Source organism: Osmerus eperlanus, chromosome 10, assembly GCF_963692335.1.
Source record: "Osmerus eperlanus chromosome 10, fOsmEpe2.1, whole genome shotgun sequence".
In the NCBI taxonomy this organism is placed as follows: domain Eukaryota; kingdom Metazoa; phylum Chordata; class Actinopteri; order Osmeriformes; family Osmeridae; genus Osmerus; species Osmerus eperlanus.
Genome location: NC_085027.1, coordinates 10,736,260 through 10,754,986, shown reverse-complemented (window position 1 = coordinate 10,754,986; position 18,727 = coordinate 10,736,260). Strand labels below are relative to the sequence as shown.

At 40.4% G+C, this 18,727-nt stretch overlaps 2 protein-coding genes across 2 annotated transcripts; both read right to left on the bottom strand.

Moving 5' to 3' along the window:
* Positions 1 to 1,475: 1,475 nt before the first annotated feature.
* Positions 1,476 to 6,164, bottom strand: ctsd (cathepsin D). The gene is made up of 9 exons (XM_062471159.1): positions 5,971 to 6,164; positions 4,938 to 5,094; positions 3,560 to 3,683; positions 3,306 to 3,424; positions 2,943 to 3,142; positions 2,707 to 2,829; positions 2,411 to 2,555; positions 2,080 to 2,178; positions 1,476 to 1,800 (listed from the first exon to the last, which is right to left on the bottom strand). The coding sequence occupies exons 1-9, from the start codon at positions 6,030 to 6,032 to the stop codon at positions 1,639 to 1,641; spliced, it is 1,191 nt and encodes a 396-aa protein (XP_062327143.1). The 5' UTR covers positions 6,033 to 6,164; the 3' UTR covers positions 1,476 to 1,638.
* A 1,187-nt stretch (positions 6,165 to 7,351) lies between these two features.
* Positions 7,352 to 13,558, bottom strand: cdhr5a (cadherin-related family member 5a). Its single transcript, XM_062471868.1, has 14 exons — positions 13,401 to 13,558; positions 12,702 to 12,874; positions 12,377 to 12,439; positions 12,046 to 12,135; positions 11,876 to 11,962; positions 11,651 to 11,755; positions 11,216 to 11,401; positions 10,706 to 10,796; positions 10,515 to 10,612; positions 9,950 to 10,156; positions 9,695 to 9,808; positions 9,523 to 9,589; positions 9,104 to 9,264; positions 7,352 to 8,582 (listed from the first exon to the last, which is right to left on the bottom strand). Exons 1-14 carry the CDS (start codon positions 13,489 to 13,491, stop codon positions 7,989 to 7,991), a joined length of 2,127 nt encoding a protein of 708 aa, XP_062327852.1. The 5' UTR covers positions 13,492 to 13,558; the 3' UTR covers positions 7,352 to 7,988.
* Between the last annotated feature and the right edge of the window lie 5,169 nt (positions 13,559 to 18,727).

The window sequence follows — 18,727 nt, the reverse complement described above, 5'->3', positions numbered from 1 at the left end:
TCGATCCATTTTGCTGTATTGTTATGATCTACAACTACTGTATCAAGTAGAAGTACAAGACAGCAGTTCATAAATTCACTTTAAATAACAAATACATCAACTTCAAAAATATTGCATTTGGGAATGTAAGTATAAACGTATGAAACTCTTAACTGTCTGCACACCCCAAAAGATATCCACATTGAGCACATTCACTAGAAAATGTATCAAAAGAGTATCATATCTCACCTCTATGATGAGAAAACAGAAAGATGAGGATTAAGACAGATTACTGCCAAGCCAGCGTGTAGGGCAGCGTTCTCGTTATAGAAATAGGTCCTTGTCAGGCCAATAGGCCATGCACTTTCATCCTGAAATGCCAGCCCAATCATAAATCAGCTGTCTTCAAGCAGCTGTTTCTTTTTTAATCTGTCATTTGAGATTGCCCTATGGGTTGTATTCAAATAATTAAAATAAATATATTTGTTTGTGAAGTACAAGCATGAGTATGTTTGATTTGAAAGTTGTTTTATTCAGTTCAAATCATTTGACGTACATCACAAAAGTCAGTAGCAAGATGTTCATAGTCTAAATACATACACTAAAACAAATTAAAAATTCAGCTTCTTAAAATACGTCCCTGATAAAAAAAAAAAAAAAGATGATCACACAGATGTTAAGGGCATTGCTAATACCATCGCCTAATCCCTGATCATGTGCGCCACAGTATAACCATGTTCTTTCTCCACACATCCACAAATAACTAAACAAATTTTTCTGTTCAGTGTAGGGCTGCAACAACAGATCGATTAAAATCGATTATTAAAAGCGTTGGCAACGAATTTCATTATCAATTCGTTGTGTCGCGCGATTATTACGCCACTCAATATGTAGCGGAGATGTTTGAGTATTAAAAAAAAAGTTTAGTTGAGCGCGGAGCGGAGGTAGAGGAAAGGCCATCGGAGAGATGTTGTTGAGTAACGTTGTTCTGAAACACATGGCGGAGGCAGAGAAATCAGTACGACCCAAGGTGTGGAAGCATTTCACACTAAATACATCGAAACAGTGTGTTAATTGACCGAGGTGAAGTTAGTTTCATATTCGACATTCGTCTCACATTCGGAAGACCTCGCAAATCTTAACCTTTTTCAAAATTGTGTGTCAACAAATCTTAAATATACACCAGATTATTCTAATAAAGTCTGGCCTACTTCCACAACCTTTCAATTTTCAATTCAATTCAAGTTTCAAACAAAACTCAAATAAATTGCTCATCTTGGAAAATAGCATTACATCCAGACTAATATTAATAACTTTTTCAAAATTGTGTGCTTGTTTGTGCACATTCTGAAGATGTTTTGCACTGTTAATTTGCACTGTCAATTCTGTTTTTGAATAAAGGGTTGGAAGTTAATGCTTTTTTGTTTTTTTATCCGATTCATCGAAAAAAGAATCGACAGATTAATCGATTAAAATTATCGTTAGTTGCAGCCCTAGTTCAGTGCATTTTAAATCTACACAAAACTATTGCTACTCCAGATCTTAAAAGCAACAAGCGCTTGTGTAGCATAGATACTTCGCAATTTTGATCTTGTCAAAAAAAAAAAAAAAAAAAACGCATTGCGTACCGAAGAACTTTGCTTCTCTTGAGCATTAAGATTATTTGGATTTGGCAAAGCCCACTCTGTCATTATCACGGTCAAAGACGGTGTAGTACTGGCCAATGAATACATCCCCCAGGATCCACAGGGGCCCAGCCGGAGCAGGGATATCCAGACCCATGAATCCACTCAGACAGATGGTCTTGCCCGCCTGGGTCTCCTAAAGAGGTGAAGGATACACACATCCATTCAGTCAGACACAAAGCCCTATGATCGATCATCTAAATATAATACCTGAAGGTCCAAACTCAATATTTCTTAATAATAATAATAATAATAATAATAAACAGTCAAAACACAATCCTGACAGTTTGTCCATGCTACAACATGCCACTTGAGTAGGTTTTCCAGTGGATTATTGTTATGGAGATGGAGACACTGCTGCCACCCCTGCTGGTCATCCCTGATAATTGACAATCTCAGCCAATGTTCTACTCACCTTGAGTACATACTGCTCTCCGGTCAAAGTGTAGGCCTGTCCACCCAGGTTAAAAGTGATGATGGGAAGGGTTGGGATCTTGTCACAGTTCACCATGTACTACAACACCACAAGACATACCTCATAAATGAAACACTGAAGAACCCCTAGTGAACTTAGAAATACAGTTTTTAACTAAGCAGGCCATCTCAAATGCAGAGCATTGTATGAAATAAACCCAGCACTACTACACAATTCGGTATCTATATTAGGCCAGTATGCTATGAGTTAGGAATTTGAAAACAAATACAAAGTCGATCTCCAGTTTGGTAAAGGAATTTCAGATCCATACCTCTCCCTGAATGAGCGGGGTGGCTCCAATGGCCTTCTGCAGAGCCTTGACCTCAGCCGCGGGGCCGGTGATGAGGGACGTGCCGGTGTCAACAATAGCCTCGCAGCCACTCTTGCACAGGGCCAGCTGGCTTCCCACATCCATACTGAAACACAGTTCCACATCCAGTCTCACAACTGGGAACTTGAACTGCTTTACTAACTGTAATCGGTAAATGGGAAAATATTAAAAAAGAGGAGATAATGTACCCCCCCACAAACATGAAGACAGCAAAATGCCTAATCGTCTTTATTGACCTATCCATGTGGATTTGCCAGTAGGCCTGGCGGCTGATGTTGAGGTAGTGGAAGTCTCCGCTGTAGAATTTGGGGTCGGTTCCTCCCAGCAGTAGCTCACCACCAGGCTCGGTATCAGGGTTCCTGGATGCGCCCGCACACAAACAGTTGTTTGACATTCATATCAACATTTCAGAATTCTCCCCATATTATCATATTTTTCTCCACCTAAAATAAAGCTTGCGTCTCTGTGTCACCTGTTCAGGTAGAAGGAAAAGATGTTCTGCTCCACTTTCTTCTGGCTCATGATGTTGTCAAAGACGGGGTCCACGCCATCCACAGAGATGCGCGGGTAGGCCATGCCCAGGATGCCGTCGAATTTGGCTGCGATGAAGGCAACCCCAGGCTGCTTGATGGCCTCCCCAAACACCTGTTTCTCAATCGATAGGTCACCAATCTGACAACCCAAAAGGAGACAGAAACAGGCACATGCAGAGATAGAGGGACAAACAAAGAGACCATGCAGTCATTAAAAGTCTCACTGGAACCAACCCAGTGTTTACACATCCTCTCAATCAAGCATAAACATCTATAAAGATCAATGGTTGTGGTTGTCATACCGTGCATGTGTCCTGGCTGAGGTATCCAGACAGACTACCAGAGCCGTACTGGATGGCAAAAGCAGTTCCATTCTTCACATATGTGCTGGACTTGGCAGAATTATACTTGTGGTGAAGTACTGTGAGGGGACAAGTCGCACTGTTAGTGTTTTGCATAACAAGCTTCAGGTTCACTGTCTTACTCAATAGTCCTGAGTTCGGCTATTGTGTGTGCGTGAGTCAGTGAAAGTTCCAAGTCTGTGTAGCATACTTACGACAGGCAATGTCAGTGAAGGAGCAGTGTATTGAGGGTACCCACAGGTTGGAAGAGCCTGTGTCAAACACCACAGTGAAGGGCTGTGCAGGGGTTCCCAGGCCAATCTCTCCATAGTACTGGGCCTAAACACACAGAACAACACAAGCATTGTGGTTCAATAGTCTTGTGTGTTTTCTGTAAAGCACAGTAAACATACGCACCACAGCAGAAAGGGTAGGTATGGGTGCTTTTGCAAAACCATGCCTGTTCCTGTCAGGTCTCGACTTCAGCAAAACAAATTCTATGACTATCACTAAAAGGGCTTCCAACTGTGTCACTAAATACTTTCAAGGAATATAAATCTGTTATTTAGCCCCTTAATGCTCCAATGGTCAGCTACTGGCTCAAAGCACATTTCTCAGCAAAAAAATTATGGCACTTCCTACGCCTGACTCAATTTCCTCCTCACATGACTGTATGCAAGACAGGGCTATTACTTAATGACTAATAGGCTTTCTAGACAATATTCAACCAGAGTTTCTAGATTAGGTTATCCCCGTTTGGTTCTAAAAAAACTCTCCATTGAAAAACAGTACATGTAAGCTTTCTTCCAACAGCTTACAAATAGCAAGCTTTACTTGGTAAAGGTTTCTATTAAAAGGCAAGATGGGTACATTTTGAGGACGTAGCAATTTTAACTCGAGGGTGAAAGGATTTAAACCAAAAATATCCCATCCCGTCCCTTAAAAGTCCTCCAAGACATATGAACGCGCTACCTGACTACAACCGGGGGGTAGGTATTTCGGCAAAAATGACAAAAAGTGCTTCTCAACATTAGTTACCCTGTATTTAAATGGCCTGACCAAGAGACGGGGGGTAGATTCATGCCCTGTGATTGACTGAATGGTTTATCATGTGATTGGGAATCATCTATTGTTGTAAAAAAGCTGCAGAGGCCTAAACTCTGCAGCTTTTCTACACTTTTTACTGTGACACTATGCACACGCGCATATACAACAGTACTGTGGAAAATTCTTAGGCACAAATAAATTCAAAAGTAAGCAAAAAATGTTGAGATATTAAAATGAAAAGACAAATTCTCAACATTGCACTTTTATACTGCAGCATAAAAGTTGACACAAGCTAGGTTTAGGAGATATATATATATATATATATATATATATCTCTATCTCTATCTCTATATATATATATCTATATCTATATCTATATCTATATCTATATATATATATAGATATATATTCCCAAATTGCCACACAAGAAAGTCTTTGTAGCATTTTCTCCTACTGCTTGGCTTTTAGCTTCAAAACAGTGCATTAAGGAAAAAGAAAGACTAACAGTCCACAGGTCACTGCTTAGTTGAGTGTGGAGCAGCTTACATCAAGGTAGTTCTTCAGGGTCTCTGGAGTGGGCCCATTGCTGGATGGGAAGCCAAAGTTGTACTTAAGGGAGTGTTGCCCAGCCAAAAGCTCCTCAGCTTTTCTTCCAGAGTCGGTTAGTTGACGTCTAATGGAACGGAATTTATTTAACGGAATTCTAAGAGAAACAGAAAGAGAAGAGTGTGTAATACATCTGTTTGAAACGTTTGGTCAGCAAGCTTCATAGCCAGTCACCCTGGACATTGTATTCTTTCTCTCAGACTGTTTCCTTGTTGCAGTTCTCTGTGGCACTGACCATCAGACCATTGTAAACCTAAAGGGAAAAGAAGAGTTCCAAAGTCCTGTTATTTGGTATGCCAACGACAAGAGTTGCATTTGGCTGGCCACTGTTTGCAACCTGGGCCTAACACTAGCAAGACTGCTGCGTTAATGACTTCCACAACAAAGACAACAGCACAGATCTGTGCTTCGACAGAGCTTCGAAGCTCTCTTCATAATGACGTCTGTACCTTCATTCACGTCGAGTTGCCAAATTAACTGCACAACAAACTGTCTAACAATTTTGCAGCAACAAAGCTTTTCACTAATAGTGTGTGCACTCATTGCGCAGTAACGCCTAGTTAAAAACGGCAAATAACTGGCTAGCTTAATAGTTTTACTATATGGTTGCATACGGCCAACTGTGTAGCTTAGCCTAGCTAACTAACTGGCTACTACTACTGGTAATATGACACACTATGTACTATATTAAGAAAAATAAGGTAGTTCGCCGGTAGAATACGACACCATTCATAGCTAATGTCAACATTGACGTTACATTTTTGTTGATGTAACGTTAGAGGCTAGTCAACTACTAGCTACTGCCTGACTGTCATTAGTAGCTAATAGGCACGTAACTGACTGCTAGCTTAGATCATTTAATTTGGAAAGAGCTAGGCTACTTAGCTTGCTCGCTAGCTAACAACAAAACAGCATTGCTTGACCATGTAGCTGGAGCTAGCTTGCTAGCAACTTGTAAGCTAATGTGACTTACCGAATAAGGGCGTCATTTGTCAAAGCAAGTCCGGCAAACAGACACAGGTACAGAATCTTCATTATACAGCTGCAGGTAAACTATCTGTGCTGAGCAAATGACAACTCTCCCAGCCAGCACAATGACCTCGCAGTTCTACTTCTGTGATCAACAACAACAGCCCTTTTATCAACTGATGGTAGCGCTGAGTCATAATCATGTGATTGGGGTGACGTTCCAGAACTTTTTTTTTTTTCACGTTCCAGAAATACTGAGGCTAGATCAAATGTGCAAGAACAAAAAGGGGCGTAATGTCAAAAAAATTATAGCGCGCTTTCATTTAAAATGTAGTGTGGAAGAATCACATGCTTAAATGTGACAGACAGTGATTATCAATTACACCAAAACGAAAGCAAAAAACTGTAAAACTGTTAAGATCATGGGGTAAAAATAAATACAGAAGTGATACCAAGGGTGCTCAGTCACTGTTAGTTTTATTGCTTCTCGCGCAAGATATTTTGAAATATATCAGAACGCAGAGACGAGTAGGCCTACTAGTCACATGGCATTAGGTGCGTTCGACATGCACTGCGGTTGCATGAAACGACCGGCGAGAGTAGCCGCTTGCAGTCGGGGAGGAGTTGAAAACGTCTCTGTAAAGTCGGACATTCCAGCTTCTCGTGGTTTGCTGCGTTGACGTCAGTCATGGCCGATCAAGCGCTGTTTGCTTACTTTATTTATAATTAAACTTAGTCTTTCCGTTAGTGAAGAGGCGGACTAAAACCCTTTCTTCAACAAATGTTTAATTCAATGAAACAGTTTGGTCCGGATTTGAGCGTTGGCGAAACTGAAGGTGTCAGAATAATTACAAAACACGCGTCAAAGTTGTCGGGTGTGAGTCTGGCCAATCATGAAATAGCTGTGTCGTCATTAGAACCCTTGCAGTTGCTCTTGAGAAAATGCGCTCGGCTACACAGCCGGCAGTTCTCGAATCGATCTCACGGTACTTGGTATGGCTACGTCACAGTGACCTAGCCTCGGCGAGGTCTCAAGTCGGACAAAAAGTCTAACCAGAATTCACTGTTTCAAGTCAGCCGCCTGCAGCCGGCTGCAGCGCTGCATGAAGTCAGGTCATGTCGAACGCACCTATTAAGTGAGTTTCTTGAGGGAAATGGGCGGAGCTAGTTATGGCATGGCACTCGGGCAGTGGTGCGTCGTATCATCATCTGACATCACCCACGCAATCAGCTGCAAGTGTGTTAATTGAAGGTCCAGACCTTCCCCTTCAGAGGACTTGAATGCTAGCTATGCTCCAAGGCAGGGAGTTCCCCCTTAGACATAACCACACCGCCAAAGACAAACCTATTTCCATTGCAATAAATGGTAGAATCATACGTCAGTGTCTTGACAATTTTTTTAATAAATACAATCTACAGATACAATAAACAACTTAAAATGTCCCAAGTCCCAAACATGTGTGTTATATACATATATATATATATGTGTAGTATTCAGTAGACATTATTTCCTTCCTTCCCAGACTTCATGTTGTGGCAAAGTGAAAATGCCTGTTTACCCCCAAAAGTATTTTCTCACATTAGTAAAACTCCATGGTAATTAAGATGATTTATAAAACGCTACTACGGTACATTTACTTCATTCACAACTAAATCTGAAATTAGACTTCAATGCTTCGGAACTGAGGAGTGATGGGTTTCCCACTTTTGTGTACTCTTGTCTTTTGTTTCTTGTTACTCTTGTAGACTTACTGTCTACACATACTATGTAAAGGATGGTTATAATATTATCAAAGACGCTGACAAATATAGGATATTCCCACCAGAAATAAATAGTGTCTCCTTGAGTCTGTCCTGCTTCATCAGGAGCCTTTATGGAGTGTGAAAAACTGTTACGAAAAATCATCAAAAAAGTGAAATGAAAACAGCATTTTATCCATTGTGTCCAATCTCTACAAAAGCGACTTTTCATGTAAAACGCTTTCTCTTTAAGGCTCGAAGACATTCACTGCTTCCATGATCTCAGCCATCCGCCTCCTTTTTCTCATCCCCTTGGTCTGCCGAGTCAGCAATGAGTTGATCCTTAGGCTCTTGAACAGGCCCCCCACTCACCTCCCCTTGCCCGTCACCCAAATCTGTCTGGGTAGCCATGCTCTCACCTCCCCCCTCCATCTCCTGCTCATCCACCTCGTCCGTTGCCTTCTCCTCTTGGCCCAGAGAGTCTGGGATGATCTCAACCTCAATTTCCGACGACTCCTCATTTTCCTTGAACCACACAGTCTTCTGCCTCTCGTCCCTCTTCCTCTCCTTGCTGAGGATTGATCTCACTCCGTACTCCTCTCCCTGTCTTGCCCCTCTCCCAGAGAAGCTAGCCGGTCGAGCCTTGCCTACGTGGTTAGCATATACTCCACAGGAAGAGCAGTGGCGGTTTCGCTGCTCCATGGGGATCACTCTATCTCGAGCTGGGGTCACCGTGCGCCTGGGGCTGGCTGTTTCCAGGCGCCTGGAGCCCCCACGGCCCATGTCGCCCTCATTCTGGAAGCCGTCGTTGGTGTACTGCATGGTGTCCTTGGGCTGACCCTGGGGCTGACCAAACCGCAGACAAGGACCCAAGCACTACAAGGACAGGAGGTGAGAGGATCTCATTAAAACAGTATCTAATGAGCCATAGGATACAGCATGGGCGCATTGTTCACAGCCACAGATGCTACAGCCTTCGGAACGTTCCTGTAGGTTCATTTATTCTCTTTAACAGAGAGCCCTTCTGTGTGTTTCATCTGATACATATTAATGCAGCCATTGAGGATAATCCCTTTGCTTGTAGGCAGTTCACCACTCAACTTACTGACACTATTGAACTGCCTCACCAATTGAGAGATAGGGTATTTGGGGAAATGGCAGAAAAAAGTGTTTTGAAGCATAACTCAAAGGACTTTTATTTTATTTTATAGTATATCTTATTTTAATTCTAAATCCACATAGTACTGCTAGTTTATGTATGCTTAGTATAGTTAGACCTCATATTTAATTTTTAAGATCCCTATATGTTTAATGTATGCACCTTCCTGCCAAAGCAAATTCCTTGTCTGTGCAAACTTTCATGGCGATTAAAACCCATTCTGATTCTGAGTGCTGACCTCAGATAGCTTATGAAAACTGGTGTTCCCCTTCCTCAGACGAGAGATCAGGAAGCCAATCACAATGAGACAGAGGACCAACACGGCCGCCATGATCAGGCCCAGAAGCGCCATGTCACCAGCACGGTAGCCCGCTCCAGAGGGGGATGGGACTGCCACTGCTGCAAAGGTCAACAGGGAAATAAGTGACAATGAATACAGTGGTGCTTTAGGAAGTGTCTTGCAGCAAGCCTTCAAACTTACAATTTCACAGTGAACAGTGAAAACAATGACATTAACCACCCTAGTTGGGAATTATTAACATGATTTCTATTATATTGTCTGCTCACCAGTCTAAGTGTATATAAACATGACCAATGTACAGGAATGCTTTCATTCCCCATGATATTTACCTTTCTCTGTGTCATTCATTGTCTTACCTGGTATTACCTGGACTGAGAGGGCAGTTGTACCAAACTCCCCTGTTGAGACATCCACCGCACGCAGCTACTCATCCATGATAACATTAACAAGAAAACCTAATGTAATCAAAAACATTTTGATGTCATTGAATTCATGAAAAAAACTGATTGTTGACAAAGTATCTCAGACCTGCAATGCAAATGACTCTGTCTTGACAACTCTCTTCAGAATCACAAAACCCTCGGTAGTCACGTTGACATAACTGCTGTACTGCACCTCATATTTCACATCTGGGTTGATACCCTGAAACAAAAAATGAGAGAAAAGTGACAGATTTAGAGAGACATAGAGACGTGTCTGATTGATTTCTTGCAGAAGACTTGATTTTAATAACAAATTGATTATCCCATTGACAGATGCCATGTCAAATTAGACAATTCCTACAGTGGCAAAGTCTTCATCCCGGGCCTTGACTCTGAAGGGCCTGTTGGAAGTGCGGTCTCGGAGGATCATGCTCTCGGGTACTGAGTTGCTGTAGATGTAGCCTTCGTAGCGGTCCTTTTCGAAGCGAGGAGGATTTCTGCTTTTCTTCATCACCTCGATGGTCACTGCTGTGGTGGCAAACTGGTCTCTGTTTGTGACCTGGGAAGCCTTGAAAACCAATGACTTTTCAGACTTTTCAAATCTCTCTCGACATTAGCGCCCTGCCATTCTAACTTAAAACAAACTTACACCCCAAATATATTTAGTAATAAGGAACTAATGTAACTAGTAGTTAAGTTTCTTTGGTTAGTTATTTCATATCTATGCCCTTGAAGATTAGTATCAACAGTACAGATGATTTTTTTCTCCACTGAGAACAATGGTAAAGTTAAGTGAGCAAAAATGTCTAATCAAACACTTCCTGGCTGAAGTGATGGGATAGTGATGCTGTAGAACCAGGTGGTCCTCACTGTATCGTTACACTGATGTAAAGACACACATACAAAATAAATTATAACATTGTTACCAGAACAGTGAGAGTTATCAGTCCTACGATATCAGCAGCTTTGGCCATGGTTATGTTGCCAGTCTCCTCATCAATCTGGAAAATGTTTCCCTCGTTCCCTAGATGAAAATATACACAACATATTGTCAATAAGATATTGTTATAAGTTTAATTTTCGTAATGTATTTTAGAAGAGCCATTCATCCAGTTACCTCTGAGTATTCTGTAGCTGATCTGCTCACTTCTATTTCTATCCCCATCTTTGGCATATACAGGACCAGGCTCCAAAGTCAAGGCTCCATCCTATGGATCAAAAGCATTGTGTGAACTCATGTCTGAAACATAAAAATTACTTTGAGACTCACACCTCTTTCAGATCATGCCTAGTATGGAATGTTACAGATTTTCATTTAACAAATTAATTACTATTACTGTATAATTAGAGCCCTGTCGAATGAGATGAGTTACAATTACTGTTGGGTAAGGTGTGATTTCAGTCACTTTTTTATGTTCTGGTATGTTTCAAATGTAAGTTGTAATTAACTACAGTGCATGAGCAAATTATGAATATTTGAATTATAAAATGTTTTTCATTTTATTGTTAGTAATATCTGGAATTGCCTTTTATATGAACTCTCTTCATCAGTATAACAGTGTACTATTTAATCCTGTGATGATGCATTTTAGTCGTGAAACCAGTCAAGAGAAGCGATGGGCTTTACCTCTCTCTCTGTGAGATTGACCTTGCCCTTGTATCCTGTGCTGACACACAGCTTGGCTGGGCCAATGTTGGTCCGTACACAGGGCTGAAACCATGGTGGGCGGTTGTCGATGTCTTTAACGTTGACCGTTATAGTGGTGACTGAAGTGAAGAAGGGTTCACTGGAAGCTGAGCCATTATAGGTGTCCTGGGGAATTATGTAACTTAGGGTCAAAGGTCAGATGTAACTCTTCACCTGGTGGGTGAAGTGGTGTTTGTTAAATATTGAATTACAAAAAGGTCAGTCCAACATTGTCATTGTACAGTTTTATCAGTTATTATTGAACTAAAGTTGGACTATGTTGCATCGAGAGGCAATTGTTGCATTGTTATTAATTAATATTACCATGTTATAGACTTGAGCAACCAATATGTCTTCAAAATGCTTTGACATTACCTGCACATGCAAGACAAGGGAAATCTTTTGGATTGCATCATAGTCCAGAATGTTTTGCACAAGGATCTTTGGAGTGTTCACATTCTCTAGTCGGAAATACTTGTCCTGGTATTAATAATAATAATAATAATAATAATAAAGACAGGTTGCAAATAGAGGGAAAAAATTTTATCCACAGGAAATGGTAAATACAGTATGGTCATAGAAAGCAAAATATTATCTTACCATCGCTGATTCCAGTCGGTAGTACAGTAGGTCAGAATCAATGTCTGTGGCCTCTATCAGTCCAACGCTGCTATTGACTGGGGAAAGCTATGAGTGACAGAGTTAATGCTAAAGCTCTGGTCAGCTTTCCTTTACTTATGTAATTGTGCAAGAGAATGAAAACGTCTTACCTCATTCACATTTAGAACATAATGGTTTTGAGCAAAGTTTGGTGGATTGTCGTTCACATTTTCCACAAAAACCTCAATTGACACATTCACCTTGAAAAGTGCATGATGAATAGTCTGATTAGAAAGCTTGAATGGAACATCAAAGCCTTTAAAACATTAACACCCTACTAACAAGTCTTATCTTGCAGGTCTGCTTTTTGTAATTTTTAATCTACTCATGAAATGCAGAAATGTGTGCATAAATCAAGAAAAATGACATAAACTTTTGACAGACCGCCCAAAAGTATTGAAACCAGATACTAAGAAAGGTCCAGGTGGCATCTCTACTCACAGATCTAGAGCCTGTTCTGTTGCATCGCACCCGTACAAAGAAGGAGTCTACACTGGGAAGGGTCTGAGAAGCAGATGGAGATAAAATAACAGAGTTTAAAATTGTTAACTCCACAAGACTCGCATGCAGAACATAAAATCATGAATGTCACTGACATTTTTTGCATAGAGCTTTCCTTCTGAACAAAGTTGCATGTGTACTTATCTCATATGACGACTACACAATAGCTTTGCATGTCACTAAAGTAGCCCTACAGGTCAAAGACACATGATAAATAAAGTGAGGTTAAATATACCAAAACAATAACATTGTCTGTTTATATTACCTCATAATCCAATCCTTTTATAGCCCAGAGTTCAGAACCCTTCAGGTAGAAACCCTCCTCCGGATTTTCTGTTAAGGTTAGTGTTACATCTTCGCTAGAGTTGATTTTTGCAACCAGCAGGTCTACTGTGCTGTTTTCTTGAATAAATACAGGGTCGGAAGAAACTGTACAAACTGAAAGACATTACAAAATGTTTTTGGAAAAAATTGCTCAACAGACCGAGAAACAACATAAACAAAGACAAGTTATAAGTACGCAATTGCTTGGCATATCCACAGGTTGTGCCATGGTGGCATGAAGGCCTCATTGCACCTTGTTCTGTTGTTGTGTTATTCATGTCTTCATGTATACAGAATACTTAAATTTGAGTAATTCTATACACACATCATTGGTCTAAATGAAAAAAGGCACATTTGATTGGGCATCAAGAGTGGTCAGTACTTTCAATAAGTGATGTGCATCCCAGATGGGAAACCTATAATTTGTTCCCATCCCAGATGGGAAACCAAATAACAGTTTGAAGGCCTTTCAGATTTCATACTATTCAGCTCAAAATCATTCTGACATGCAAGACGCAAGTCTCCAAATCCAGCCAACCAGAAAAGAAAGTCTGAGCGAAAACATCCGCAAGTTTTGTGCCTGAACAGGCCAGGATGACATCATCAAGAGAGAAAGACAATGCGCTCTCGCAGTACTCACGTTTTTGGGCCTTACAAACACAACATATTGATAAAGCCAGCAGAAAGCCAAGGAAGATATTCACAGTTTTGCTCTTATGAATCTGTTCCATGTCCTGATTTCAGACGCGCCACAAATAAAGTCAGCAGGACACGGAGGAACCCTTGGTACCAGCTGGTACTTCTCCACATAAAGCACTGACTGTGTAGCCTGGCGAGTGGGAGTCGACTACAGTTGCAATGTTTGTGACTTCATCTTACGGTCATATATTGCCTAAAGAGCTTGCCAACAGTGGACTGCTGCCTCCTACAAAAATACTTGCATCTGTTTGAGTCAGAGGGGTCATTCTGTATTGGTGCCCATGCTCCACTCACCAAGGCCTTCAATGGAATGCACGAATGGTTCAGGACTCTTTACTATTTTGTGCCTAAATTAAATTATTTAGATGTTGGAATCCATGAAATGACATGGTTGCGATTTTTTATATTATTTGACATAATGTAATACTGAGTTAATCTGAGCAAATGACTTCTGCATTTCAGATGTTATTGTGTGGTCACAAAAGTGATAAACTATAAACCCTTCTTTTTTTCTCTTTCCACCTTCCTATGTCTCTTGCTCTCCTTAGAAGGCCCAAAACGCTGGTACATACTGGAACACATGTACGGCTTCACCCAGTCAGCACACTACACACCCTCCCCACTGTCACCCGCTCACTCACACACTATCTCTGCCACACACACACATTGAGCCACCCCCTTCTACTCCTTGGTGTGGGAACAACAAGTGCCCAGTGTCATGGTGTCACATGAAGCAAGCACATTGTGCTAGCATGACGGAACCCTGCTAATGACATGCCACAGCCACAGAGAGAACACAGCCCCTAGTAACACACAACATTTGGCTTGAAGCAGTGACTTTGTTCAGCTTTAAACCAATGTTTGGGTTGTATTTACAACATTTTGCCTAGAAACTCAATAAATGTCTACATGGATTGTTTCATGCTCCTTAACTGTGTAGCTTGACTTTAGTGTGTAGACTTAACTTCAGCTGAGACCATGTAATTATTAATATGTAATAATATCTGTTACAAATGATAATAAAATGGTGTCATTTTAATTTCTCAAGTAACACAGAAGCTGTAAAATAGGGGAGGTGTAAAAGTAATGTTATCGGCCTGTGTTGTTTGGCCCCCTCAATTACCTTGTCGCGTAGCATTCCAACAGTTCATATCACAACCAGCAGAGAGCATTAGAGAGATGCAGCCACAGCTAGCCTAAATCAAATACATTAAAGATAGCCTGAGGATGAATAATGACAGGTACATTTGTCTATGTAGATGTCTAAAACCACATATAGAACTCAGAAACCTATGTTTCAAGACCCGTATATACTTTAACTTGTCAAGCCTGAGAGAGTTTAATACTCTCAGGGTGCTTTAAGCTTTTCTACAGTAGCTACTTACAGGTAAGGAAGAACAGCCCAGGTCAAACTAGTTCACCCAAGTAACCTAATTGGAAAAATCTTGCTGACCGCTGGCACATGGCACATTCATGCCAGGTAGACTACGGTGAAGTTAACTGGGGGAAAAATACATAAGGCATAAGTGATCATATTTGCAACTTTCACTACCTTACCATTTGCTACTGTATTTGTAATATCCTGCACTGTTAAATCAATTAATATAAATTACATTTATAGATAGTGGAGCAGTTTCTGTTACTGTTAACAGATAAAATACTTCATCATTTAACCTCTTGAATCACAGATGTAGCAAGTCTATGACTTTCCGTATCACATAGCTGAGTCAATCTTCAAAACACTCGAAACAAACCCTAATTTCTCTTGCTTTCAATCTGTGGTTGTTTAATCCAACATGTAAAAAACTGGCCTTTAAACTACTGCGGAATGCTAACTGCTAGCAAACAAGCATTTTGATGTTATGAAAGTCCTTCTTTCACCACTTGTTGCTGAGGTCACAGACTGGGAGCTCTCTGAGCTTTGCATGGGTAAAAGGAATGTCTCTAAGTAGATTGCTAATCATCTCTGGTGGAATTAGTGCAGTGCTACTCCTATTAACCCTGTGAAGTTAGTGTGATGTCACCTTCTTCCAACACAATCCTGCCTCACTAAATCTTCTATTATATGGGCTGGACATGAGTCTTAACCAAAAAATGGAGCAAGCGCCACACAAATTTATGCTGCATTGGCACATGCTTACTGAAAAAAAACAACAGCAATTGACCCCAACATGTAAGTCTAAGGCAAAAAAAAACTCAGTAAAGCGAAAATGCTCTAATAAACAATTAAATATTAGACCAAACCAAATAAATTCTCATCATTGCACTTTTATACTGCCTTACAAATACAGAAGACAAAAAAATACAGATTTTAAAAACTAGTAATGTAAATAGGTTTTGCACAGTACTGTTAATGAAATAAGGATTATTTATAAGGGGAAGTACTCATACAGTATACAGTCAACCAAGAAAAAGACAGGACAAGACAGTTAAAAAAAAAAAAAAAAACTCTCAAACACATAACCTATATTATATAACTGCATTCTTCCCAAAATATTACACCTGGTTCAGCAGTGTACAAAATACAATGTAGGTCACTGTGCAAACTGTTCACAGTTCCACCAACAGTGAAAAGGTCAGATGGATAGAACAGATATCTGCACAATTGGTCTGTACAGTCAGTACGTTTTTGATAAGATCCCACCTCCTCCTATAAACCTGGAATTTGTATTGAGTCCATGCACACTTAATTCTGTCCTGAATTGTTTTGGGTAAACTGATGCCTAACACATTACAGACACATTAAGTTTTCTACAGCCCAGTTATAAACTTAATGGGTATTCACATAAACATTTGGCATAACAACGGATGTTCTCTCCGATGAACTTAACACTCTCAGTAATTGCCTTGTTCATAGCAAATTAAAAGTTTTGCAATCACTGTTTAGTCAACATTTACATTTACATTTAGTCATTTAGCAGATGCTCTTATCCAGAGCGACTTACAGTAAGTACAGGGACATTCCCCCGAGGCAAGTAGGGTTAAGTGCCTTGCCACAGCCGGGAATCGAACTGGCAACCTTCAGATTACTAGTAAATTACTAGTCAACATTAATAGTAAAACACCTCCCTCCATGTGATCTAAACGTCATTAAAAACATTTGGGATTAGAATGTCTTCTCACCGCTGCCTTTGGCATCATCAAGAAAGAAGCATGGTAACAATGAGGTATTGCACACATGGTGTGATGTACGCCAACACTCAGGTTGAGGTGAAATGACACTTATAAATAGAATGTGTGGTGCTTGTGTAATTAATTTTCCTGCTTCCAACTTTTTACAGTACTTTATTTTCAAAGTCAGTGATATTCAATCTATAAATCTTCATCAGAATCTTAAAGAAATGATTCTCCGTACACAGATCTGGTTCTGAACATAACCAGGCCAAGTGTTGTGTCCATAAATATATTATATTATTGTTTAAAAAAAACGTTATTCTGAACATGCATTCAAAATGTCTGTCCAAACGTCATTTCCAAAACATAGAAACTAAGTCTTCCAAAACAGTAGAACAAATATAATCTGTTACCAAAGTTAATTCTACCACAAGGACGGTCTCTCCATAGCCTTTAAACTCTTCTGACATACAGAATCCTTCCAATGTGCTAACTAAGCCTATCAATTAGAGAGCAAACTCTGTGAACCAGGTTTGACCCCATTGCTCAGTACAGACATGGCCTTAATGGACCAGAGATACCATAGATGTCAGTAATATTGTTGTGAAAACAGGAGATGATCATTTAAATTCTAATAACACTGTTCTGTATGCTTAGTCATTTCTCACTTCCTAGTCAGGTAACCAAGACATTTTGTAAAGTGCATGCTGAACTAGAGCATTTTAAACTAATAGTACCGGTGCTCTTTGTTGTAAAGGGGACCAAAGGCCAAAGGCTAAAGGCCACATGGGATCAATTAAATAATACTAATATCTCTTATTTCCCACAATTCCTGCACTGTCATACTCTGGTGAATGGTTCTATACAAAACCCATTTTACCGTCTGCCCAGCCCACGTTTGTATGGATAACTTTGGCTCATTTGGGGCCTTGATTACCTGGCTTGCTCCAATCTCTGATGAGCTAAGAGGTTCTAGCCACAAAGGTGCACAGTTCACTTAATCATAGACTAGTGGCACATATAGAAACATTTCTCACTTCAAAAGCATAGGTGTTAGCCAAAGACATGAAGATGGTGTGTCTGAACTCTTAACAAGATAATTTGCAAACATGAGAAGCAGTTCTCTGTCAGAGAGCACTGAATGAATTGCTTCTTTAAATCAATCACTGTGACCTTGCGAACGCCAGAGCAATTTGTCCCTCCTCACCTGCACTGTGGGAACAGCTATAAGTATGGTTCTACCATTACTCATTTAAGTAATAATTGAGGCTGAGTTAGGAACGTAAGAAATAAGATAGCTATTTTAGCAATGTGACACAGACACCTAATTTCACAGTGGATTCTTCTTGGCATTTGTCGTTCTTATAGGTTGTATCTTTCTGTTTCCCAATCTGTTTCAGGAATCGGGGGTGACCTGAACATCTGCGCTGTGTTCCTTTAGCATGTGTGCTTGTTCTCAAGTTGTCCTCAGAAGCCAACAGATGGTCCTTTCCAACAGTTCTGCCCTGAGCTTTAGCGAGGGTATGTGTTAGAAGCTAATTGCCGCAATTTTATTTTAATCATATTCATGCCTTTATTTAGAGATGGAGGAAGGATCAGGAAACAGGCTTGTCAGCTGTTGGTGTGTATAAGGTCTGTTTGTCCGAACAGAGTCTGTCAGGACAATAAAGGAAGATTCCTGTGAGTTCATAGCTGTCTCATTTTATAATAATGAAGTAATGTGCTAGCCTGGTCCTAACCAAACCCTCTTACATTTCATTTGTACAGAGGGTCTGGGATCGCTCCATTGACAAGCGTTAACTTCCTTAAAGGCGGGTACTCTGTTGAAGTTTAAAACTATTGGATCTGCCCAGAGCCACTCTGATCTGCCATAACCAATCACTAGTGTTCGCCTTAGCCAACTCCTGCCGTAGCTGGAAAATCAAACTTTTCCCGAACCCCGTGGGGAGGAGGGCCCAACAGAACCCTGTAGCTAATGATAGCTAACTGTCGTTCTTTAAAACAAACGAGATTTCAAACAATCGCTAAACGAAGTAATTAGAAATTTCTAATAGGCTACCATGCGTTTAATTGTGAAACGTCATCATGTGCGAAATTACACATGATGACAAACAAAACCGCTACCAACTAATCTTGCCTTACACCATGATACAA

Excerpts from the sequence above, each read along its gene's own strand:
- ctsd (XM_062471159.1), bottom strand. The coding sequence starts at position 6,032 with ATGAAGATTCTGTACCTGTGTCTGTTTGCCGGACTTGCTTTGACAAAT. Across the intron at positions 5,095-5,970 it reads ACAAATGACGCCCTTATTCG|AATTCCGTTAAATAAATTCC; the intron begins GTAAGTCACATT and ends TGTTTCTCTTAG. Across the intron at positions 3,425-3,559 it reads CTTCACTGACATTGCCTGTC|TACTTCACCACAAGTATAAT; the intron begins GTAAGTATGCTA and ends GTCCCCTCACAG.
- cdhr5a (XM_062471868.1), bottom strand. The coding sequence starts at position 13,491 with ATGGAACAGATTCATAAGAGCAAAACTGTGAATATCTTCCTTGGCTTT. Across the intron at positions 12,440-12,701 it reads TAAAAGGATTGGATTATGAG|ACCCTTCCCAGTGTAGACTC; the intron begins GTAATATAAACA and ends TCTGCTTCTCAG. Across the intron at positions 11,402-11,650 it reads CCCTTGTCTTGCATGTGCAG|GACACCTATAATGGCTCAGC; the intron begins GTAATGTCAAAG and ends ATAATTCCCCAG.